Source organism: Buteo buteo, chromosome 17 (genome assembly GCF_964188355.1).
Source record: "Buteo buteo chromosome 17, bButBut1.hap1.1, whole genome shotgun sequence".
Classification (NCBI taxonomy): domain Eukaryota; kingdom Metazoa; phylum Chordata; class Aves; order Accipitriformes; family Accipitridae; genus Buteo; species Buteo buteo.
This window is the reverse complement of record NC_134187.1, coordinates 16940582-16966312: the sequence shown is the minus strand read 5'-3', so window position 1 is coordinate 16966312 and position 25731 is coordinate 16940582. Positions and strand designations below refer to the sequence as shown.

Here is a 25731-nt window from a genome sequence, read left to right as displayed (position 1 = left end):
GCATTTTCCTAATAAACCTCAATATTTCTTTTAACTTTTATGTTTGACTTATATGAATATGTTTAAGACTGTGCTTATTTGGAAAAGAAGGCACCTGCTGACTATGGTTCACAGTGTTTGCAGTGTTGGTTTTGTTGATCGATGAATTTCTACTTTAATCCTCTTCAAATTATTTTTTAAATAGTGCTGTTTCCCGTGTTCTTTTATGTTACAGAGGCACTGCAGGACTTAAGATTTTTTTGATCTGAAACTGTAGCTGAAAACATCAGTTCTGAAGCTGTATGCGCTTTATAAATCAATAGTAACTTCCAGCAATAGATACTGTATAAAACTATGGGAAGAGTCAATCCTGTTGTCTTTAAAGGAAAAGATTGTAAACAGCTACTACCAAACCTTGATCAAATAAATGAATTTCTAAGCTGTCTAAATCTTCAGAAATTAATTATTTGTCTGGAAGATGAGGGAATGTTACAGCAAGAATGCAAAATACCAGGAGAAAAGACAAGCAAGAGTAACAGAAGGAGAGGGATGAGCCTTAATATCTTTGAAATAGTTGAGTGAGAGTCCATTGTAGTGCAGTGCTGTATGTATACTTCAGAATCACTGCTGCTTCACTTAGTCTAAAGTCTATACTTGAAATACAAAAAAACCCCAACCCTGTAGGTATTGTTATTTCAGTCTGAACTGCACCTATACCCCCAGCTGAGAATGTGACACAATTGCATTGGTGGTAGAAAAACACAGTTCCTGAAAGCCATGTGGAGAATGACAAACTGGACTGAGCAGTTCACTTGGATAGCAATGTCCTTTAAAAAAAAATTTTAAAATGATAAAAAAATTTTGCATCTTCACTTCTTTCACCATTTAAAAAAAAATTGATTTGTGTTTCCCAATACAGTAAATGTAAAGATATAAATTAAAAAACCTGATAATTCACATACAGGAATCTTACTTTACAGAATTTCATTTCTGTATACTACATTTTCTAGAATAAAATAATTACCTGAACAAATTTTAATTCTGTGGGTACTTTCTGTTTCAGATCCTACGTGGCTTTCAACAAATTTGGGAATTCTAACTTGCATTGAATGCTCAGGAATCCATAGAGAACTTGGTGTTCACTATTCCAGAATGCAATCACTTACATTAGATGTGCTGGGAACATCTGAACTTCTGGTAATGAAACTGCTTTTATTTACTTAAAAATAGTACTATAAAAGACTTCCAACACAAATATATTTTTGTCACTTTTAATGATAATGTTGTCCCAATCTTGAAAGTTGCCTCTAGATAAACATAATTTAAGAAAGCTTAATTCCTCAAGTTACAGGGAAGCTCCTGGAACATAGTGTCTTACAGTAAACTTTGCCTGATCTTAGAATTCAAATTAGTAGAGGCTTCATATTTTTTGTATTTCCAAACCTTTTTACCCCTGGTTGCTTTTTAAAGGAGCACAGCTGTTTGACATATAAACGTGCCTCTCGGATTAAAAATTGAAGGACTTCACAAGTACTTATTCCATTAATTATTTAGCATTATTTTAGAGGAGAACTTTAATCCTCAAAGGAAAAAAAATTTATTCAGCTTTGCTACACAGAGAAGTTACCATATATCAGCTGCTCTGTGACACTTCGTATGTGTGTTCTTACCCAGCACGAAGTATTTTGCATTTATTGTATGATCTGGTGTCTTAATGGATTATTCTGCAGTTACTTGTTTGTGTATTAAATCCTAGCTGAAAACTGACATCCAAAAAGGTACCTACTTTGTTCCCGATCACTGACATAGTAGCAGAACTAGGAATCAGAACTAAAAAGTCACAAGCCCCATTTTCCCTTGTTCTCCCACTAGTATGTGCATGGCCAATAACAGACCACGTTTCTTAAGTGAGCTGTGGATTTTTATTTTTTTTTTATCAGCTTGCAAAGAATATTGGGAATGCTGGGTTTAATGAGATTATGGAATTCTGTCTGCCAGTTGATGAGATGGTCAAACCTAATCCAAGCAGTGATATGTAAGTAAAGAGCCACTACTTCTGAAAAAGGCAGGCATTTAATTTAATATTGCTAATGGGTTGTGCCATTATGGTTTGCACCAGCAGGCCATGGAAGATATATGTCTTTATATATAGCCTTATAGCCAAGGAGTGAACCTTTTTTCTGATGCTTTGTGTGTGTCTTATTGAACTTTATCTGATCATATCTTCCCTAATAAGGATTATTTTACCAACTCTCTGAATCATGATTTGGGGGACAGAAACAAATTAAACATGACTTGTTGGGAATTTTAAAGACACACAAGGGTAGGGATTAAAAAAAGCTATTATTTTTGTGCTATTTAAACACAAAATAGAAACTGAAGTAAGGTATACATTTTGCGTGAAAGATACCGAGCACCTAGTGTTTAGAAACTACACCTAGGACTTAAGTCTGTAACTATATGGAATAAAGACAGAACATATAATTGAATTCCTCAAAACCACTGAACAGTGATGGCAGAGACACAGCAAGGACAGCTGCCTGCTTGGCTGGATACTACTCCATCGTAAAAGACCTAGTAAATGATGCAGAAACGAACCCAGAAGAATTGGCTTTGCATGAAGCTGATTTTACATTATCTGGACTTTCACCATTCTGACAGAACCAACGTTAAACCGCGCAGTTTAAATAATTTTTGACTACCACTATCGGTAATAATATAGAATATTAATATTAATTTTACTGAATGCTAAATCAATAGTATAAGAAGACTTCTAAAAATTGATATTTAAAAAAAATCATTTAGTTTGATACATCTACGTATCGAATTTGGGGCTTTTTTAATGAAATGAGAACCTGAAGACAGACACTTTTTTAAAACTATGAAGGAATACTGTCATATGCTTTAGGAACAAGAGCTATCCATTGATTCAATTTATTATTATTTGGATTTTTTTCTTTTTGCTCGTTATATAGTATCTAGTTGATGAAGTATGGCTTTGTTAAATGTCTTCTGTGCAATGTTGCGTACATCCCAAGAGCTGGTAAGGAGTTATGCCTTTGGGAGGCATGCAACTTCCTGTCTTGCTGTGATGGGAAGAGGAGTGGCCATTTGTTAGCTGGGTATCAACAGCAAAAGTGATAATTCATGTGCTGATTCAAGTGTACTAAGTTTTCACCTCAGTTTAGAGACGAAACTAAAAAATCCATTACATCCTCCCTGTTACAGTTGTGGTGAAGAGTTGCTTTACAGAACATACTAACTGCTGTGAATACAGATCCAAGGCCTGGGTAGTCTGTGCAGAGGTATAAGACAGATTTTTGTATCCCATGCCTTCCATCCCTTTGTAGCATATGGAGGAGTACAAGTCAGGTAAACACAAACCTGCAAGGCTGCTGTTAGCAAACCAGCATTATGAAGCTTTGATGTATCTTTTGTACATAGAGCTCGGTAATCTTGATCTCAACTTCACACCAGAGTTCAGAAGGGAAAATTCAGTCTGTATTTGTACTGGATATTTGATTCATCTTCTGTAGCTACATTTCATACTGGAAATACGAGACTGCATGGCTTATGTGTGTATTTAAAAACAAAAATTATCATAATGAATGAGAAATAGTCCTTCCCAGATTTTATTTCAAATTACTTGCATGTATTTATGGAAATCCTAATGTGTATCTTCTGCTAAAAGTTATAGAAATAAATTATATTCAATTTCAGGAATGCAAGAAAAGATTATATTACTGCCAAGTATATTGAGAGAAAATATGCAAGGAAGAAGCATACTGATAATACAGCTAAATTGCACGCTCTTTGTGAAGCAGTCAAATCAAGAGACATTCTTGGATTAGTCCAAGTATATGCTGACGGTGTGGATCTCACAGAAAAAATTCCACTGGCCAATGGCCATGTAAGTGTTGTAAATTTTATTAGACAAATTGTTATAAGTGCAATATGTTTTCATTAATTAAAAAGGACTATTTTTTTCTTATTTGAAAATAAGATTTGAAACAGTTTTGAACACTTGTCCTTTTAATGATGTAATTTAACAAAAGAAGATATTAAATAGTTTAATCTAATTTTTTTCCAAATGCTGTCATATTTTAAACCTATTAAAACATTAAACATTAAATCATTCAATAATCTATTAGTTTTCAACCCATTTGTTTACTTTAAAGGAAAGAAAGGGAAGCAATAAAAGTCTTTACAAGAAATATTTTCATGGTAGCTTGTCTAAATATTTTGAAATTAAATGTCTTATTTGATCTAATGTATGTCTTACTAAAATTTCTGCTTCTCTGTAGATCAGAAGAAACAAATGTGTTCTTTTGTTTTATTCTTAGGAGCAAGACGAAACAGCACTTCACCTTGCTGTTAGGTCAGTTGATCGAACATCCCTTCATATAGTTGACTTTTTAGTGCAGAACAGGTAAGTGTATGGAAAACTATTAAAATATTACTGATGCTGCTTTTATGTCAAGTAATACAAATACTAAATGAATACAAGTACTAAAACTAATTCTAGTACTGCAAATGTAATTTTATTCTTTGAAAATCTTGTAATAAGGTTTATTAATATAGGGTAGGAAACTAAATCAGTTTTCTTCTTTCTTATACTCCAATAGTGGCAATCTAGATAAGCAAACATGTAAAGGTAGCACAGCCCTGCATTACTGCTGTCTGACGGACAACGTTGAGTGCCTCAAACTGCTGCTGAGAGGAAAGGCTTCTATTGAAATAGGTAAAAGGGTAATGTGTACTTCAATTTCATATTTGCCACTGCTTCAGATAAGAAACAGTGAAGGTGGAATAAGTGCGTTTTCTCCTCAACTGTTTATCATAATTCCGTGAATATAATCTTCATCATTAAAAAAACCCAATATTTACAGTTTATTTCAAGTTTAAAATTGACTTATACATTACACTTGTTTTTTACACAAATTTAGATAAGTAAGTACCAAGATTTTTAACTGATATCTTGTTGCCTAGTTGTAGGCATGAAATGGCAGTATATGATTCCATATATATGGCATGTTGAGTTGCTACTGCTTGTCATGTTCAGAGGATTGGTATGAGTTAGACCTACATACAAAGGAAAGAGATTAATTTTAGAGTGTGTTGGTCTACTACTTCACTATGTAGCTACAGATTTGTCTTTATCTTTAGTAATGGACATGTTAATAGTGACACCTATCATCATAACTTTCTTTTCTTGCTGTAATACAGCTAATGAATCAGGAGAGACGCCACTTGATATAGCTAAACGTTTAAAACATACTCACTGTGAAGAGTTGGTAAGTGTTGCATCTTTCTGTGTGTTTGTGCATTTATAAGCCGAATCATGTCTGAATATTTAACAGTTTACAGTTGAATATTCAATGAATATATTCCAGATGGAATAATTGTACACTTAGAAATAGTTATATGCTTATATCAACTTATATGCTTTTGAGAAGAAAATTATATTTCTTTTTAGATGCTTTGGAAATGCTAGACTTCTTGGGGCCAGGGTATGATTCTGTTGGAGCTAATAGTCCCAGATCCACAAGTAAGATCCCCACAGTAAGTTTGCAGACAACAACACCAAGTTGGGCGGGAGTGTTGATCTGCTTGGGGGTAGGAAGGCTCTACAGAGGGATCTGGACAGGCTGGATCGATGAGCTGAGGATAACTGTATGAGGTTCAACAAGGCCACGTGCCGGGTCCTGCACTTGGGTCACAACAACCCCATGCAATGCTACAGGCTTGGGGAAGAGTGGCTGAAAAGTTGCCTGGTGGAGAAGGACGATGTATTGGTCAACAGCCAGCTGAATATGAGCTGGCAGTGTGCCCAGGTGGCCAAGAAGGCCAAGGGCATCCTGGCTTGTATCAGAAATAGTGTGGCCAGCAGGACTAGGGTAGTGATCGTCCCCCTATACTCAGCACTGGTGAGGCTGCACCTCGAGTACTGTGTTCTGTTTTGGGCCCCTCGCTACCAGACAGACGTTGGGGTGCTGGAGCGTGTCCAGAGAAGGGCAACGAAGCTGGTGAAGGGTCTAAAGCACAAGTCTTATGAGGAGCGGTTGAGGGAACTGGGGTTGTTTAGCCTGGAGAAAAGATGGCTGAGGCGAGACCTTATCACTCTCTACAACTACATGAAAGGAGGTTGTAGCAAGGTGGGGGTTGGTCCCTTCTCCCAGGTAACAAGCGATAGGATGAGAGGAAACGGCCTCAAGTGTGGCACCAGGGGAGGTTTAGGTTGGATGTTAGGAAAAATTTCTTCATCGAAAGGGTTGTCAAGCACTGAAACAGGCTGCCCAGGGAAGTGGTTGAGTCACCACTCCTGGAGGTATTTAAAAGGTCTGTAGAAGTGGTGCTTAGGGACATAGTTCAGTGGTGGACTTGTCAGTGTTAGGTTTATGGTTGGACTCGATGATCTTAAAGGTCCTTTCCAACCTAAGTGATTCTGTGATTCTGAGTATCTGACATCTCATTGAAATCTAATCACTAAAGTACTTATTATGGGTGAAGGCCATGGATGACAGCCATTTTCTTGTTGCCCAGAGAAGTTGTGGATGCCCCATCATTGGAAGTGTCCAATGTCAGGTTGGATGGGACTTTGAGCAACCCAATCTAGTGGAAGATGTCCATGCCTATGACAGGGGAGGAGGGGGCGGTGGTGGTGGACTAGATGGTCTTTAAAGGTCCATTCCAACCCAAACCATTCTGTGATTCTATGAGAAGCTGGCTACCATCACTACTTTTGGTGAGCAAGAGAAATGGATTAGTGGGGTCAAGGCTTCTTGCTAAGTGAGTCTGAAAAAAATATGCCATTGCAGTTAATTTCTTTGACTTGCAATTTCTAGATCAAAGCAAATAGGATGTGGTGGTTGTCAGAAAATGGATAATGGACCTACAGTGGTTAATGAAAAGCCTAGTTGCTTTTGATTTATTTGTGTTGTATTTGGTAACAGAGCTGAATTCTTTAAACTTACCCCAGTGCAGTAACTTTCCAGATTACTGACATCTGTTTCTAAAATAAAAGTAATATTTGTACTTAGAAACCAAGGTTCCTTCTGTATGTTGTTTTGTTGAGTTTTTAAATACGTTGTTTTAAAATAAGTACTGCACATAGCATAGGTGTCAACAGTCATCTTTTTTTCTTTAGCTTACTCAAGCACTGTCTGGAAGATTTAATTCTCATGTTCATGTAGAATATGAATGGCGGTTACTCCATGAAGATCTGGATGAAAGTGATGATGATGTGGATGAAAAGCTGCAGGTTTGTATCAATACATTCATTATTTTTCTGTACACATATATGTGTAAGCATGGTGTTCATAATGATTTCAGTAACACTACTTTTTACTATAGGTATGAAGGCACTGTGAAATTAAGTTCTGTAGTAAAATGTAGCAGCTTAAATTTTAGTTCCTTAAATTATAGTTTGTCTTCTTTTTCCTCTTTAATATAAGGTATGAAACATATGACTGTGGTGATGATCAAACTGTGATTAGCCAGATGTATCTCTTTTTTAATGGAGTCAATAGTTTGTTTCAGTACATCAGGAATATTTAGATCTGCTGACTGTGAAGCAGAACTAACATGAGCTAGGAAAACTGCCTTTATAAAGAGAGGCACCTTATAGTATCTCCTCATGTTTGTGAAAGAGCTTCAGTCGATGGCTTTAATTTTGAAACAGTTTATGCATTGGCTTGTTTTTAGTGAAACTAAACTAGTTCATGAAATAAGTTTTGTCCATTAATAGTAGGGTAGGGTCTTGATTCTGAATCTTCATGTAAAAATATTTTTGGTCTTCTCCCTTTTCATACCTGAAATTTCTGGTGGTGTTGTGGTGCTATTGCATTGAGAATCACAGAATGGTTGGGATTGGGAGGGACCTCTGAAGGTCATCTGGTCCAACCCCCTGCTAAAGCAGGGTTACCTAGAGCCAGTTGCTCAGGACCATGTCCAGATGGCTTTTGAATATCTCCAAGGATGGTCATATCACAAGTATTACAAAGTATTCCAGTAGCATAGGAACTTCGTTCCATTTTCAAAATTTAATTTCCCAATTTAGGGACCAACTTCAAAAAGTATTTAAGCACCTAAACATACAGGCAGGAAACAAACTACCATGTTTTGATACCTGAACAACACTTAAAATTGGCTTGTATTTCTAGGAGCCAAGTAATTTGAAATGACATATAGGGTCCTAAAGACTAATGACATTCTGAAACTTTCATAATTTGAAGTATTCCAGAGAAGCATTGAACACATTTTCCTTGTCGCGTGTGCAGTGTTATAATTGCTTATGTCTTTTCTGCTTCCTTTACAAAGTGCAAGGAATACACAATAGCCTTTATATTAGTTAACCTTCAGAAGTTAGCACAACCTTTTTTTTCCTCTTGAAAGTAGCTAACGAAAACCCTTTTCTCTTCTGGATAATGAAATTTGATTTATTTTTTTTTTTTTTTCTGCAAGTTTTAGCATTTTAATACTTGCAAATCCTCCATCTCAGCTAGAGCATGAATTACTAATACTCTAATTAGTAACATAAAACCAAATCTTGTGTGTTGGGTTTTTCTTTGTTTTCAGAAATATTAAACCCTGACAGCCATAGGTTCATTTTCTTTGCCTTCACAGAACATCTTTAAAAATGCTAGGTCATCAGACCATTGAATTGGCTTAATCTTTTGGAGACTAATTTTGACATCAGTAAGTTTCCTCTGTTGCAGAATACCGTTTTTGCAAGATTTTGTCTGCATAGGATTCTTCTCCCCATGTCCTGTCTCTTTAGTCCAAGGTAGCCATTAAGTCTGGTGCTTGACTTGGACTAGTTAGCAACAATGAACAAAAAACATGTCACGAGCCATCACTTTCAAAGCACAATTGCTACCTTCTGAGACTTTTCTTAAGATTTTTCTTGAGAATTTTGGTATCTGTGCAAGAATCTGGAATCCTTGAGCTGCTAAACTCAGTTCTTCTGGGTGAGCTTTCGTATTATGTCCCGGTATTTACGTATTCCTGTATATTGTATCACCATTCAGATAATAACAGCGGTAATGACCTTTTTGATAAAGCAGCTTGAAACTTTCTGTTATGTTTTAGCCGGAAAAAATGAAATCTCTGTAAAACCTTTTGGGTAATTTACAGCTAGATACCTAGCAAGTCCCTTTCTGGGACACTTTAAATTTGTATTTTTGATCTGTTTTTTCCTTCACTTCTTTCGTTGTTGCCAGTTGCCTTCTTCAGTTGAGTGTTCTGTTTTTGTCTAGTCCCTGAGCTCCATCTCATATAGGCAGTTATCTGCTACTTAGCAATGAGGCTAAAGTAATGAAACTGCTACTTCACTGCCCACTATTAATAGGCTTATACTACAGGGAGTTTAGAAAGGAGATTAAGGACTATTAATCACAGACTAGTGTCTGTGACTACATTGAATGCACTGGTGAATACTGCTGTTGCTTAGGATCACATAAGAGTTCTGTTTATAGATGTCAAGCTATTGGGCTTGTCTCTCTTTCTCATAAAGCAATTGAATAGATTTTGTAATCTTCATCAGAGAAGGTCATGTCTGAAATTGAAGTTCTTTTAGTCCAGAAGTTTTCATATAAAAGAGTCTAACCTAAAAGAAGGCTAAGACAGTCCAACTGGTTTATGCTGCTGTTCCACACCCTGGCTGCCTGGTTCTACCTCATCTTTTGCCTCCATTCTGGCACACGTTTGTCCCTGTACTGAGCTCTTCCAGTTTGGTAAACCAGTGAAATGCTAAATCAACAAAATAAAAAAGAACTTTGTGCTGGTTCAGAAAGCAGAAGCAAGTGTGGGCTGAAACAAACACCAGAACCAGGACAGTGGAGAGGTCAGGGAATGGAGAGTGTCAGCCAGTGAGGAGTGAGGCTGCTGAGGCAAAGTAAAGGTAGGGATTAATGCATTTGGCTGTCACGTACATCATTCTCATAAATCTTTGAACTATAATGCTGTGCTGTAACATGTCTAAAAGCCCTACGTGATCAATCCAGAGTAAGCATTGAATATATTCAGAGGAAAATCAATTGCTTATTTGTGATACTGTTAGAATAAATCTTTATTCTGCCTAAATGCTATTACTATAAATGTTTATTTTCATTTCATACAGACAGTACATCAGTGACATGTTTATCTAACTGTTTCTAAAGGCACATTTATGCTTTCTGCACTGTGGATTGTTACAACCCATTCCTATACTAACCACATGAATTTATAACTCCAGCTATTTTAATTATCATTCAACAACAATAATTATGTATTAAAAGCAACAAAAATGCATTTTAGAAGCCATTTTTTCTTTCTGGAAACTAATAACTGTTTATCAACTAATCAACAAAATGAGTACAACTAATGTGGTATGAGTAAGTACTTCTGTTATTGTGTTTAAGCAACCCAGTCCCAATCGGAGAGAGGACAGGCCTGTCAGCTTCTATCAACTTGGATCAAACCAACTTCAGCCTAATGTAGCATCCTTGGCAAGAGATGCAGCAAACATTGCTAAGGATAAGCAAAGAGGATTTATGCCGAGTATTTTACAGAACGAAACATATGGAGCAATACTCAGTGGCAGTCCACCTCCCATTCAGCCTGCAGTACCTGTTACAAGTAGTGCACCTCCTCTACCTCCAAGGAATATTGGCAAAGGTACTAACACCGGAAAATATCATTGTACGTTAGAAGAATGGGATCATAATGTATTTTTTTATTATTGGTACATTTTTAGGTTTTCTTTCACGGTTATTTTGCACAGGTAAGTATTGGAACAGTTTATTGATGACTTCATTTTATATACTTGAAGTGAATCTGCACAACCTGTTCTGATTTTGATTTTCAGTGTACCTGCAAGAAAGTACACAATAGTGTTTGGGAAGACAATGCCCAGGTAACCTCAATAGATCTAAACAATTTATTAAAAGGAGGGCTGCAGTCAATTTAGTTCAGCAATTTTGTTGTTGTTGTTGTTATATTCCATCTTCTCATACTTCTGTTTCTTGAAGATGTCATTGTCAGAGTTCAATTTAAATGTACTATTTCAATAGCATTTGACTGCTGTGGAAAATTGTTTTAAGACCTGGGCAAATGGAGAGTGTATGCAGAACTTGAGAGGTTTTAATCTTGCAAAGTTTTCTCTTAATAAATATATGCTTCAAGGTTGTTTAAATAAAAGTGTAAGTATCATGATGGATCATTTTAGAGAACTGGTAGCTGACTGAAAAAGTAACTGCCAATTACTGGTTATACCTTGATCAGCAATGTAAAATGTACATGTATCATCCTGGTTCAGAAGGGTTGTGTGCTTGCAAAATCTACGATTAAAGCTGATGCTGTGAACTTCATTCTTACCTTCATATATAATCTCTTTGGATCATATTAAAGAAGCGTAGAGAAATCTGTATAGGTCCTCTTTGTACCGTACATGTTCAGTGTGTTTCATTGTTCTAATACCTTTGTTAATCCAGCAGCTTTCATTGATGCTAAATTTATGTAAAGTTCAATTCAAGAAAAATGACTATGTAAACGCGTGGTTTTCTATGGTGCTGTCGTTCAGACTCTGTAAGAGGAGATACGAGTGGGGAATGTTCTAGGCGTACGTGAGTGGCTTCTGCCTTTGGGAGCGCTGTGCAGAGGTCAGAATGCAAGATGCCGTACACCAGTGATTGTGTCTGAGGTGGCAAATTGAACATCCATGTAATATGAAAAGTCAGTTATTGCTCTCACAGGAATGGCTGCAGCATAAAAGTCAGATTAAAATGTTCTTTTGGGTGTGGAAAAACTGAGGACAGTAGTATGGGACTGGGGGAAGTTTAGCAGCATATAAAACTTAACCAAGGTGGGATTCCTTTCGTGTAACATTTTTGCATGAAGTTGAAGCTTAATATCTAGACGCTTTTGTTACTTGATGGAAAAGAATGTTTCCCTCACCAAACAGGAAAAATCACCAAGGAGCTTGCATAGTCTGTTTAACTGTTAGATTCTATCTCTAAATTAGTAATACAATTGGATAGTTCAAAAGACTGTTTTACCCTTTGATATTGTTTTAATCATGGCCAACCATACTATTTTACCCACTGTTTGCCCTTGATTAAATGACACTTTTCAAAGAGTGTCATTTTAATTTCATTCCCAACCCCAGACTTCTTGGCACCAGTACAGTGTAACTCATGCCAAGAAAGCATGCTGCCTGGCTTAGATTACTAGCTCATATTCTTTACTCTAGCAATGTATTAGCCTATTGTTTTATATTCTTAGTTAAAAGCTATAATAGTATCATCAATCTTAGCTTCTTGTTGATTGCTGATGTTGTTGATGTTATGCTTATGGTGTATCGTTACTCTTTTATCCTCTTAGCTTTAGGCTGTTCTCCAAGTCTTCTGAGCCTTTTATGCTTTTCCCTGCAACCTAGTATTTATTCATACCTTACTCTGTTTCATCTTTTCTTAATATGATGCTCATGTGCTGAGTAGCATGAAGTGGCATGATATGTGCTAAATATTGGCATTATGAAGAAAATCTGTAGTGCGTTTTCATGATATGGGCAGGCAGCTCGTCAGCATAAGAATGGAGTCATTTAGGAGGCCCCGAAGAAGTCCTACTTTGTAACTGTTTCATGAGTAGTTATTATAGCTTTTTGCTTGGGTGAAATTCAGAATTACAGTTTTATGTCAATTCCAAGTCAAACCTGATGTTTCGCTTTGAGTCAGCAGTGTTGGCTAATGGTCACTCGAGAGTGAGGTCCTTTTCGTGCAGTACCTGAGAAGATTACAGCTATTAGTCAGGGATTAAAGAAGGTAGCAAGACGTGCCTTCTGTCATCTTGTTGAGAAATTTCTACTTTTTCAAGCATTGACATATTTTAAAGTAATGACCAGAGACAAATTTTACTTAGGTAAAGTGTTAGTAAGACTTCACCCAGAAACTTCTGTGTAATTTTTTACACCAGACTCTTGATCTCTGCTCTGGCATTCCAGCAGGATGGCAGTGGTTCCTATTGCTGAATATAGTGGTCTAGCTGCACCATTTTTAAAAGCACGGGTGTGAATATTAACACTTTGTGCTTAGGGTAAGCAATAATAATAATACAGTATTTTCCTCTCTTTTTAGTTCAGCCTTCAGTTCTTGGCAGTGGTATTCAGACAATTTCTTCATCTAATGCAATGTGGAAGACAAATTCTTTAGGAGTGGAAAGTATAAGCAGGCAGAGGTCTTCATCAGATCCACCAGCTATTCATCCCCCTGTGCCGCCATTGCGTGTAACATCTACAAGTATGTTTCCACTTTCCCCTGTTTTCCCTTCTGCTGTATCTAATCATAGTTGGCTTATTTTTCCATTTCCACAACTCATACTTCCTCTTTTGGTGACTGTAGCTTTGGCCTATCGTTCCCATCCAGTAACTTTGTATGAACTGTCTTCTCTGATGTTCCAGTGAGGACTCTATACTGTAGTGCAAGGTCAACAGGAAATACTATCTATTACTAGAGCTAAAGAGCTCTTCACTTTGTATATATAGTTTCAATGCTGCATTTCTCACTATTTGTAAAGATGAGTGTTACATGTAGGTCTGGGGCTATGTCTCTGCATTGTGCTTGGTTCTTGTGAACCATAGGAATGCAAAAAGATGTTTTAATGCATTGCCAGCTGCTGTTGTGGTGGTTTCAAGAATTCAGCAGAAATTTTAATTAATTGCTAAACCTAATGTGAAGTTAGATGTTAATCGTAACAGGATTTTAAGAAAAGACGTTCCTCTAAATAAAATTTCTCAGATATTATTCACTCGGTTACTTCTCTGTAAAACACAAACTGAAGGCCTTGATTGAGCAAACAATATTAGCACTTTATTACATACGTTCTGAGCTACTATTTTCAAGAATATGACTGACTTCGGTAAGAATTTTCTTTGCTTGTACTTTAATGCTTGAATGAATTGAAGTACCTGTGAGCTCTCGGACCTTGACTAGGTGAAACAAAAGGTAGACCTCTTTCCAAAGAGGTCTCCTTCCAATGGGGGGATTGCTTTCTGTTCAAGTTATTTAGTACATTAGTAAAGCATTTTTCTTGGATGGGGGTAAATCCTGTAATGGCAAAACCTGTGGATGAGAACCCAAGAAACAAAATGGTAAATAGAAATTTAATTCATTTCACTGTCTAACTTTCTTCCATAGATGTGCTTTCTCCAGCACCACCGCCTCCAGTGGCAAAGACAGCCAGCATTATTGAAGCTTTGAACCAGCAATCTAAACAGCAACCACCTCCTCCACAAACTAAGCCAACCCCACCACCACTGCCCCCACAGCCTCCTAGTAGAATCTCTCAAAGAAAGCCTATTCCTGGGTAATTGATGTCATTTTAGTATTTTATATATTTCATATTTATTAGTAACTTTTCAATTTTATGTTATATAACATGCAAGTCATCTATAAAGCATGCATATTTTTGCCAATTATGTGTTCTAGAGTATGGGAATGAACAAAAGGCAGACACTAAGGGAGCAGATTGCCAGGATTCACACAGTAAAAACAAGACAGCCCAGTGATTTAAGATTGTATGACTTGCGGAATATCTACAGAATGCTTAGCTGTGATGGAAATAAGAAGCCACAAAGAATAATCCATTTCTAATTCTCACCTAATAATGAAGAAGATAAAATGGGATCTTATGTCTGATTGTGCCATTTATTGTTCACATGCTTTCTGTGGGTTCAGTTCCATTCAATATTTTCATTCATGGCAGGAGTAGAGAGATGTGGAACAGAAAATACCAGTTTTAAATTTGCAGGAAACAGTTAGGAGAGACAAGTGTACTAGAAGACAGGATTATATCCAAAGCAGCCTTGAGAAACTGGAGTAGTGGTCAAGGGAGAAGAGTGGTGTTATTCAGTAAGCAACACTTACTACTTAAGAACAATCAACTACAAAAACGAAGCATGGAGAACTGCAGAGTATGGTTAAGCACAAGTCCTTAAGAGAAGGATCTACAAGGACATAGTGAATCATAAATAAAAGTAAGTCAGACGACTCATGCCGTTGTGGAAGAGTCAAAGAGAAATAGTATTGTTTGATTGTAGCCCGCAAACCATGTAAATTAATCCTTCCAATTGACTCCACATCAGTAATGCCTCAGCTGGACTACTGTGTTCAGTTTGGGGCATTGCAGTAAAATAAAGGTACAAAATAGTGAGGCAGAAACCAGGGGAGACCAGTAAGGTAATGAGAAGTCTAGAAAAGACAACCCGTGAGAAAAGTTTGGAAGAAATAAGATTCTCTTACATTTTCTGAAAAAGAAATTGTAGCATAGATACACGTCTTCAAATATGTACAAAGTGTTGGATTATGCCATTCCTTTTTACATCTCATGACGGCTCTAAAAAAGAAGACTTTTGTTTAAGTTTTGGCAAGAATAATTTAGTTAGACACTAGGGAAAGCTTTCCAAAAGTAAGCATAGGGAAATATCATAGTAACTTGTCTGAGATGTTTTTGGATTCTCTGACACTGAAAATTTGACAGAGTACATCCTATACAAACTTAGATAGTTGTAAGATACAGGGACATGTATGTGTATATGTGAGAAATAATATATGTGGTTGATCCTTTGTGAATTAAAGAGGTAAACAACCTTTGACCTTTGAGCTCCCTTTCTTGTCCTTTGATTGAGTATACCATACTAAGTAAAAGGGAGAAGCAACTTGCTGAAGCTTGCTGTAATGTACAGACTAATAAGGATACATAATTTTAACACAGAATTTTAAAATAGCAGTGAAAGGAATTTCAGAACTTAGGAAAAGAAAATCTGCACTACACAAATTGCAGTAATTGAACCTATGTTATTCTTCTGCCTTACCTTTTTAAATTAAATGCAACTTACGATTGGTGTAATCAAAAATACAGAAGCAAAGTAGTATTTTTAAAAAGCCAAATAGCTGTTGCCAGAATATACTGAAGACATGACAAGAATTTTATAATTTGAAAAATACTCTGTATTGTTGCATTTCAAGTTTTTGTTTGTTCTTAAATGGATGAATTTCTAACTTTCTGTACAGGACTGAGAAGTCGTCTGGCTTAACTAACAAAGGGCAGTCCAGAGGACTTGGGTCTCTACAACAAACCGGTAATGGTGATTTAAAGATGCATTTTATTGTAATTAAGCTATCATTATAACAGCCTAAGGGGGGGGGGGGGTATTTACCTTACGCATCTAAATACAGTCAGTACCAGTATTATTATTGTTTCTCTTCTTGACTGTGTAGGCCCTGATGCTTCAAGCTCTTCTGCATGAACAGAGTTATGGGCCAATTAATGTAAATAATGGGGCCATGCAATAAGAAACAGAATCACAGAATGGTTGACGTTGAGAGGGACCTCTGGAGGTTATCTGGCCCAACCCCTCTGCTCAAGCAGGGCCACCAAAAGCCAGGTGCCCAAGACCATGTTCAGATGGCTTTTGAGTATCCTGAAGGATGGAGACTCCACAGCCTCCCTGGGCAACCTGTGCCAGTGCTGGATCACCCTCACAGTAACAACGTGTTTCCTGATGTTCAGGCAGCACCTCCTGTTTTTTGGTTTGTGCCCATTGCCTCTGGTCCTGCTTTCCAGCTGGGTGGCCACCAGCATATATTGGTGCATGGGCTTGTTTGTCCCCAGGTGCAGGATTTTGCACTTCCTTGCTCCAAATTTTCCCCAGGTCTCTGGCACCCAGGATTCCTGAAGACCTGTCTTGCTAGTAAAGGCTGAGGCGAAGAAGGCATTCAGTACCTCAGCCTGTTCCATGTCCTGTGTAACCAGATCCCCATGTCACTCAGCAACGAGCCCATGTTTTCCCTGATTTTCCTTTTGATATCTGCGTATTTATAGAAGCCCTTCTTGTTGTCTTTGGCATCCCTTGCAAGATTTAATTCCAGTTGGGCTTTAGCTTTCCTAACCTCACCTAAACCCCACTCAAACAAAGGATGCATTATGAAAACTTTAGTTAGTTTACTCTCTTGTTTGCATGTGTCATAAACAAGGTAATAGACACGCATTTTAGAATAGAAAAATATGTTTCTAGTTTGAAAATCTAAAGCTCATATAGTGTCACAATTAAATTGCAAATTGATATTGCTTTTTTCATTATAATGAACAGACTTCATTATTCAGAGTTCATTATTCATTCTGCACTTTTCATTGTTCAAAGTAACTACTACTTTGCGATATTACAATAATGTCATCTCAATAAAATGTCCAAAGTAAAGTTTGTGTGGATTCTGTGGTGGTTGTAGTGGAATTTCTCCTGCCCAGTTTCCCCTTCCATTGTATATATTATGTTCATAGGTTCTTACTGTGATTCTTTTTTATTTCCCCTTGATATACCCAAGGGGAATTTACTAATGACTATTTGCCATCTGTGTCAGGAGTCTCCTGTGAAGGATACAGCATCTTGATAACGATGGTCTTTACTAGGAAAGTAGGGTTCTAAAAGCACAGAGTCTGTAGTGAGCGAATGGGGAAATGGGATATTTGGTTCTGCTCTCATCTGTTTTATAGGCTTTTTTCTCTTTTAGCATATCCACAGTATTGAAGGTCTTAGGTAGTTGTCTTTGGAGAAGAAACCTTTTTTGGTAAGGAAAAGGATAGAAAAATTCTGTTTAGTTATTTAGAAAGAACCACTAGAAAATGAAATACTCATGGGATATAAAATAATTTGTATCCTTTAAAGAAAAATTAATTTGGTTTCAATTTGTATCATCACTGTTACTTTTTTTTAAAGCATGCCTAAAATTTACTTGTTTTACTTACCTTAGCAGCAGGAGAGTCATCTTCTGTATGCGAAATTCCAGTAACACAGACTGGTTCTACAACAAATATTTTGGCACATATCCAGCCACCAGCACCAATGCCAAGGAAATCACAAATCGTAAGTAGACAGTCTGGGGTTTGTTTTTATTAAATCTTCCATATTCTATCAAACACACTGTTGACATAGTAGTATATCCTGTTATGGAGAAAGTATGAGAATCATGAAAAATACAAAGCCTGTATCCTGTGTTAAACATGTGCATGACATGTACTAAGTATTTATGAAAACTTTGCTTTTCTTGCATTTCCTATATGATAGTATGTGATTTTAAAATTAAAAAAAAAAAAAGCTAACAAAAACCAAAGAGAAACCAAAGAAAAAGAAGTATGGATTCTTTGCTTGTGTCCAAATGTGGCCAACACAATCCACAGAATGTATGGCGTGACTTACTGAAGATAGGTAAGTTTCATAAGTTAGTCGAGCTTGGTGAGTGAGTCACTTGTAGATCATATGTAACTTCATTCTTAAACTTGAGCAAAGTAAGTAATAAGGGAGCTTTTGTGCTTACTTTATAATGGGAGTAGATACAGTTGTTCACATTGGTAGATCAAATGGCTTCAGACAAGACTAGTAGGAGTCAACCTCAAAACGGAAGAAATTGGTTCTTTGTGCAGTTGGTTCTCTTTGCATCTCTTCATCATGCATTCAGTGGGTGGCAGGAGGGAAATCTCTTGGTAACTACACAGAAACCACATCTGACTTGAGACATCCCTGACCAGAAGGTGATTGAAGGGTGAAGGGGAAGGCTGGAAGTATTGTGTATTCTTCTTCTCCTCCCTTCCTCAGCCTTACAGTGTCTGTTAGAAAAGAGATACTGGATTTAAATGGACTCTTGATCCAATTGTGTGGCCTTTTTATACTCTTATTTATTATTTATAATCTAGGACTGTGAATGGTAACACATATTAGTGTCAATACCTCTATTCTTACACTGGTGTAGTTAAAGGGATGTATTTCCAGATGTCAGCTGAGCTGTACATTGTGTAGTTCAGCTAGGTCTTTCGTCCTTGCTCCAATTTTATGTTGCTCTCTTGTGTGATAGACATAAAACATCCATATGCTTGATCATGACAGTATTTCTCTGCAGTAAGAAAATCATAATATAGAGAGTCCATACTTTTTGAGATGCTGTATGTGACTAGGTCTGGGCTGCTTCATGCTTTACATTCTGTGTAGGAGTGTGGTTCAGTTAATAAACTGAGAGGTAGGAGACATGCTGTTCCTGGCTCTGCGATTGTCTTATTAATGGGCTGTAACAAAAAGACCTGCCTTTTTCAGTCCTCTGTCTCTCTCCCTTCATCCCTTTTTCCTTAACCATGTCTACTGAAATAGTAACTCTCCAGGACAGACCTCAGTGTGTTTTTGTGCGTAGCCTTGCACATTTGTCTTGAGCCCTTAGAACTCCTATTAGCTGTTTCTCATCTGATAATGCTGAAAAGCCACAGAGACATCTGGAGTTCATCTTGCATTAGTTGGGAATATGAAATCTTCTGGTTTTTTGCCTCCCCCACTCTTGTTCAACCAAGTTACTGTCTGTCTTGCATCAAAATAACTTTCATGGTTTAGGCCACAATAAAATTAAATGGTCTAAGTAGTGTAAAATGGAATCTATCCCTTTTGCTTACATGATTCGAGGGAACTGCCGTATTTACTTTGTCAAGCTGTTGGACCCTGATCACAATTTCTGTTGTGTGTTCTGGGATTCAGGTGTGAGCACTGGCTACATCCTTTCAAGACATCCGTTGGTTCTGAAACAGCTCCTTACCTGGCTTTCTGTATAAATTAAAGTTGTAGTAGTTTCTCTATCTCTCCTTTTTTGTTTTATAGGACAAATTGTTTTAGTTATGAGTGAATGGGCTATCCTGGGTAGTTTCTAGGAACAGTCAGTCTCTCCACTGTTTAATATTAATTGCACATAATAGGAAGAACAAATCTGACTCTCCAGAAGTCTCGAGGGCTTCAGTAGGGTGAATTTTGTGAGACTGAGAAAATTAGCTGGATGATTTTCTTCTGTCATAGGACAGAGAAGTAAGGGAAACCTGGCTCAGGGAGTGTGTGCTATTTAAGGTGCTTTAGCTAAATCAATCTAGCTAAAGCATCTTAGCTGAGGTTTAGTCAGGGGCCCCTCAGCTAAAGAGCTTTAGCTAGATCAGTCTAGCTAAAGTACTTTGGCTAAATTGCTCCATTTAGCCTTATACTCCAGCCTTTTTTGCTAAATCTTTACCCTGCCAGAGAATCCAGAGGCCAGCCCAGATTTAGGAAATGATTGCAGAAGTGCTCCTTGAGTAAAGAAAAAAGAGGTCTGGTTGTACATGCCCATGTAGCCAGTGGCTTGTCTCCTATATAGTGCATTTGCCCAATAGCCTGTTTTTCAGATGGAAATTCCTGATGCTTTTTTTTTTTTTTTAATGTATATTTTAGATTTTTGAAACCATATTGTAGATACATGGGAAACTTTCCTGGAAGATTTTAGTCTTCTGGGAATGGTATCTATTTTAATTTCCTTGCCTTCTAAAGAACAAGAAATACCTGTAATTACTGCACTTTGAAGTTAGTGATTATATCACTGTTGTACTGACATGAAGCTTTTCCCTCTAGACCTAAAAGGTGTTTGTGGTTCAAACTGTAGCTTGACTGAGATGGAGCATCTAGGAAAATTGCTATGATGCAGTGCAAGGCTGCCAACTCACAGGGGTGTGCCCCACGGATAGAGCCTAAGGATATGCCTGGTCTGGGCAGGTCAGGTTTTCTATACTAAAATGCAAATGGATGCTTACAGAGGAGCACAGTGATCATGCTACCTCCTTCCTTCCCCATCCACATCCCCCTTTTTCTGCATGGCGCTCAGCTCTAACAAAATGGCACATTAAGAGGCTGTTGGGCAGTACTGTCCACAGCAGAGCATTTTGCTGGTGGAGAGAAGTAGACTTGTGAATGGAGTCTCTTCTCCTCTTAGAAGCTTCCTGCTCCATGGCTGACCTAACTAGAGACTGAGACCAGTCCCTGGGGGACTCTAGGATGGTGATTCTTTTCCTTATACCATCTGGAGCCTCTGTCCCAAACACCCACTGCATTAACAGACATCTCTTGACCTAAATGGCATTTACAGCTCTGCTCTGGCATCTTAGGGTAGAAAGGAGAGATTTTTGCTGGCTATGGCTGGGCAAACCGGGGAGAAGGGTGGACTCCTGGTAGAAAGCTTATGCTCTGCCTCCAGGTCCTGTGCCTCTCCACTGCTTGCATGGAAACGCTGTGTAGGTAGCATTATTGTTGGTCTGCAACAGAGAACAAGGAGCAGCAGGCCAAGTTGCACCAGGAGAGGTGTGAGATTAGGATGGTGGATACTGTGATACCAGAGCAAAACAATTTTGGCATCACTTCAAATAGAACACAACTAGGATTGGAGTCCCACTGCAATATTGGAACATTGCGACTCCTTACTAAACTTTCTTACTGGAAGAATTGCCAAACCGCTCTGTCACTTGCAGTCCTCAAAACACTACAGAGAGGCAGAGGATGTTTTGGAGGGTCTGTACACTCCTGAAATGATTTTAGCAAATTAAGAAGGGGTGTATTGGCAGGTGGCTCAAGCCTCTTTTTGATAATGCTGCTGCTGTTACACTTGCTCCATACCACTTGATCTTGATCACCCTGTCTTCTGAATAAAATCGTACTCACTACAATGATATAGAGCTCTGAAGACGGGTTTGGATAAGCCAAAGTGGAAGCTTGCTAAGGGAAACCTGGCCCATGTTGATGGTGCAGTGGTTCCAAAAGGCTTTGGATGCTGCCAAATTCAACCTGAAGCATGAGCACCCAGCATAAAATATGCAGCTGAACTCTAACCTATGGAAAATAACAGTTGGAAGCAGTTCTGAAGCTTTCTTTAGATCAGCTCCAAGTCTGTTTTGTCTCTTCCGTGCTGTATTATTTACATTTACTTGTTTTTATATTTCAGTCAAAAACTAAACCGAAGAGAGTAAAAGCAATTTACAATTGTGTAGCAGATAACCCAGATGAGTTAACTTTTTCAGAGGGAGATATTATTGTAGTCGATGGTGAAGAAGATCAGGAGTGGTGGGTGAGTATTCTGCATTTTCTATCAATACGCTTTGAAATAAATAAATGAGATCTAGAGGTTGATGCTGACTTCAGAAGATCCCCGGATGGGTTTCTAGATAACAAGAAAAGTTTCATCTCATGTAAACCTGATTCCAGAAATTTATTTTGTTCAAAAAAATCAAACCTCAAACTTTTCTTTTTTTTTTCCTAAATGAGAAAAGCTAAATCTGATTAGTACGGTTCACAACATACAGGGAACATGGTCTGTGTGATTCAATAAATTCTTGAGGGGTGTCAACAATTTAAGAATCTGCTACTATTTCAGATGCTGTGTGGTGTGCCTCAGAGGACAGCTTTGTATTGTCCTAATTCTTCAGCTGACTGAGATTGAGAAATGGTCTATTTGAGCTGGGAAACCTTCTCAACTGTTTACATTCCAGAGTCTCATCAGCTAAAGCAAAGTCTTGGGAAATTGTTGTGCATGAAAACAGTTGCCTTTGTTGCCTTCTTCTTTGGAAGAATAGAACTTCCAATTGCATCTAAATTGACAATAATGCTGTATAAACACAAATAGATTTATGTAAAAGCCAAAACTGTTGAAGCTTGATCCATCCTTTTGCCTTTCGGTGATTGTTAAGAGGGGGAAGCAGAAGCAACTTAACAGAGGCAGAATATGGGCTGCCAGGCATTACAGAATGCACTGAAATGGTGCAGCAGTGATACTGCATTAAGAGGTGTTACTTTCAAAGAACTAGATAAAACATTGGAATTTGAAAAAAAAAAAAAGTCTATAGCTGAAAAACAAATGCACCCTGTAGGACTGAATTCCTGTTCACAAAATTAAAACACCACTACCATAGAAAAGATGTAAGGAGAGGCTTGTACTACAGGCAGGAAGGTCGCTGGTATTCATTTTGGTGATACTGAAATGCCATTTTGAGATTAATTTGAAAAATATCTGGACTCTTTCAGATTGGTCATATTGATGGAGATCCCAGTCGGAAAGGAGCTTTCCCTGTATCATTTGTGCACTTTATTGTTGACTAAATTGCTACTGATAAGTGAAGACATTGCTCATTTCCAGCGGTCACAGAAATAAGTTTTACTCTATTGCATTTCATCTACCTATCTGCAGACACCTTGCCAGAGCACTGCCCAAGTCCTAGGTACTGTAGCTTACTTTTTTATTGCCATCATTCTGATTTTGGGACTTCTAAAACTTTTTTTCTATGTGAAAACTTCTCATGAGCAGTTCACACTTTAAAAAACCAACTCTTCCTGTATTTTTCAAGGTGAACTGAAAAGCTTTAACAATCAAAATCTGTATGTGTATGAACATCACAACATTATGAATGTTCTTTTCCATCAATTCACTGTAATTTTATTCTCCCTTTTGTAACATGACAATACCACAGTTCAGTGTTGCTTCCCCAGTCCAAGAAATTGTGTGCGTCTAACAGGGCAGTGAATTTATCCAATTCTCAATACCATTTGAAGTGTTGGAACCAAAACATGCAAGCTGCTGCGTAGTTCTAAATTGGACTGTTTAGCATCTTGCCATACTGGCTGTCATCCAGGATGTCAACAATTACAGAAGAAACAATTTTAATCGGGTGTCTTTGGCCAGGTAAAAGTAAAAAAGTATTTCAGTTTACCACAGGAGAAACTTCTTTCTTTCAGAATGGATGTAGATATTTGCTTAAAGTTATCTGAAATCTGTGTTAGTTGTTGAACTTTCTAGTTCTAAGTTTGTGAGCTTGAGACTGTTTCATTTTTCTATGCTGCATGTGTGTAGAACCTGTTTTTTCAATGTTCTTTATGTATGTTACATCCATTTTGGTCATTTAATATGACTACTGCTGGTTAACTAAACTATGGCAATATTAATGAGTTACTACATTAACTCAAGGATATGAAAACTGCACTTCCTGAAATGTACTTAACTATGATGATGGATTGCAGAGCATTTCTTACTCGTCTCATTATATAGTCTTTAGACTTTGTTTTTAAATTCTTGAATTTTCTTAAATCATCCAGCAATGTGTTCACAGAGAGAACATATTGGTGGAACATTTAGATAATTATCCTTGGTCAATAAGGTATCTGACACCTCACAAGTACACCATGTTATATTCTGTTCTATAAAATTAGTGTGCCACTACATTGCAAACAATGATAATTTGCTCACTCACTCTGTATTTATATAATATACCCACATATATGGTAGCTACACTGTTGTTAAATTTGTTTTACTAATTTGTGAACAAAGGCTAGGCCATGGGTAGTTCCCAGTTGGTTGATGGAATACAAAACACCAACACAAATCTGACGTCGTTTTGATGTTTGTATATTGTGAAATTGTACCAGGTTTTGCTTATGCTACAGGAAACAACTGATGGCATAGGATAAGAAAAATCAATGACTAGGTCACATTGGCTTTGATCACGTTTCGTGAATATTTTATCTCTAGATTTATCAAGAGAACTTTGAATTTCTGACAAATGGTGTTTAAATTGGCCATTTCATATTGAACGGAATGGAAAATAGGCCACCACCATATATGCTTATTTGGAGAAATATCACATTGTGTTAGTGCTGGAAGAGCAAAACTGATCTTACCTTGTATCGCCTTTCCTAAATGGTACAGTTGGCTGATAGCCTCTCAAACGTGTGGGTACAGCCAAGTATATGCATAACTTTCATTTCCTAGATGCTGTTGCTGCAGTAATAAATGGGGAACAAACTGGAATGTTTCAAGATATTTTTGTTGCAAGTTGAAGCAAATTAGTCTGTATTTTCAAAGTTCCCAGTAAAATGATAGAGTAATAGTTTAGCACTACAGTTTATTCACTTACTGATATGTTCAGTTTGCAACACTATTTTGTATGTTTCTATACCTGATAGAGTATAGAGAGTAAATGGGCATATTATTTTGCACAGATCTCCTAATGTACAGTATTTTTAACACAGAATCTTATAGTGTATGTAACAACTCATAACAATGATGCAAATTTTCCTTGAGTTCTGCTAGAAGAGGAATACACTTTAAAATGTCACAGCCTTGTTCACTGGTCACTTAGAAACTAGGAAACTTGTAGAATACAACTTAACAGCACTAGCAGTGCAGACAGACAAAATCTTGAGGACCAATAAAGAGTGGCTAAGCAAAATTTATCCCTAGATTTTCCATGTTTCTCAAAGTCTGCTCCTCTGGCAGAGGAAATAGAAATTCTAGAACCTGTAGATATCTATTTATAATATAAAATTAAGAATTTTAAGTCCAAAATTTTGGCATATTTCATACAACTTTTCAAATCTGATTAAATAATGATTCAGAAAACCTGTTAATAGACAGACTATTAGGTTGCTGTGTTAACTGTTTAAAAAGGAGCAAGTGACACTTAAAATGCAGCTTAGAATGCTATGAGATGTATAATATTCAATTCAGTTGTTTTTATTTTGTTTAGTTGCAGAGCAACTGTATATATTGTATAACCTAAAATCAACTCTTATTTTCAATGTCCTGGATGCAGTGATTTATAATTAGAGCATGATTAATAAATTTTACTCTTGTTAACCAGTCAAATGTCTGGAAAAATAAAACTACTTTTAAAATCACTTTGGCTACTTCTCTTCTGTTACTTGGCATTGCTTAGGCAATATTCTTTTTTTCAAGGTGTAAAAATGAGAAATACCAACAAGTAGCACTTGAGCAAAAAAAAGGTGCATCTTGTGGATTTTTAGTTGAACACAGAAACTGTGTAGATGTCAGCTAAGATTAAATTAGAGGTGTAAAGCACCAAATGACTACCTGTTATCACTTTGCTTGTTTTGTTCTAATACCTAGGCTA

General features: G+C 37.2%; 1 protein-coding gene and 2 long non-coding RNA genes across 5 annotated transcripts in view; 1 reads left to right on the top strand and 2 right to left on the bottom strand.

The window, feature by feature from the left end:
• The window catches only part of ASAP2 (ArfGAP with SH3 domain, ankyrin repeat and PH domain 2), a 93755-nt gene extending 68114 nt beyond the window's left edge, over nt 1-25641 (top strand). The window contains exons 15-28 of one of the 3 annotated variants that reach the window (XM_075049165.1): nt 1043-1176; nt 1920-2014; nt 3700-3889; nt 4323-4408; nt 4605-4720; nt 5206-5273; nt 7127-7240; nt 10380-10635; nt 13092-13253; nt 14151-14319; nt 16026-16093; nt 17766-17875; nt 21777-21899; nt 22853-25641. In XM_075049165.1, coding sequence (XP_074905266.1) covers nt 1043-1176; nt 1920-2014; nt 3700-3889; nt 4323-4408; nt 4605-4720; nt 5206-5273; nt 7127-7240; nt 10380-10635; nt 13092-13253; nt 14151-14319; nt 16026-16093; nt 17766-17875; nt 21777-21899; nt 22853-22927 — 1766 coding nt within the window. In that variant the 3' untranslated portion in view covers nt 22928-25641. Of the gene's footprint in view, nt 1-1042; nt 1177-1919; nt 2015-3699; nt 3890-4322; nt 4409-4604; nt 4721-5205; nt 5274-7126; nt 7241-10379; nt 10636-13091; nt 13254-14150; nt 14320-16025; nt 16094-17762; nt 17876-21776; nt 21900-22852 lie in introns of all 3 variants that reach the window. The other 2 variants (XM_075049162.1, XM_075049163.1) reach the window with 2 other exon arrangements.
• On the bottom strand, nt 13726-18457 carry LOC142040858 (uncharacterized). The gene is made up of 4 exons (XR_012653311.1): nt 18327-18457; nt 17758-17953; nt 14614-15348; nt 13726-14075 (listed from the first exon to the last, which is right to left on the bottom strand). It is a non-coding gene; the product is annotated as an uncharacterized LOC142040858 (long non-coding RNA).
• Nucleotides 18529-24600, bottom strand: LOC142040860 (uncharacterized). The gene is made up of 3 exons (XR_012653313.1): nt 24500-24600; nt 18737-18899; nt 18529-18615 (listed from the first exon to the last, which is right to left on the bottom strand). It is a non-coding gene; the product is annotated as an uncharacterized LOC142040860 (long non-coding RNA).
• Nucleotides 25642-25731: the final 90 nt, after the last annotated feature.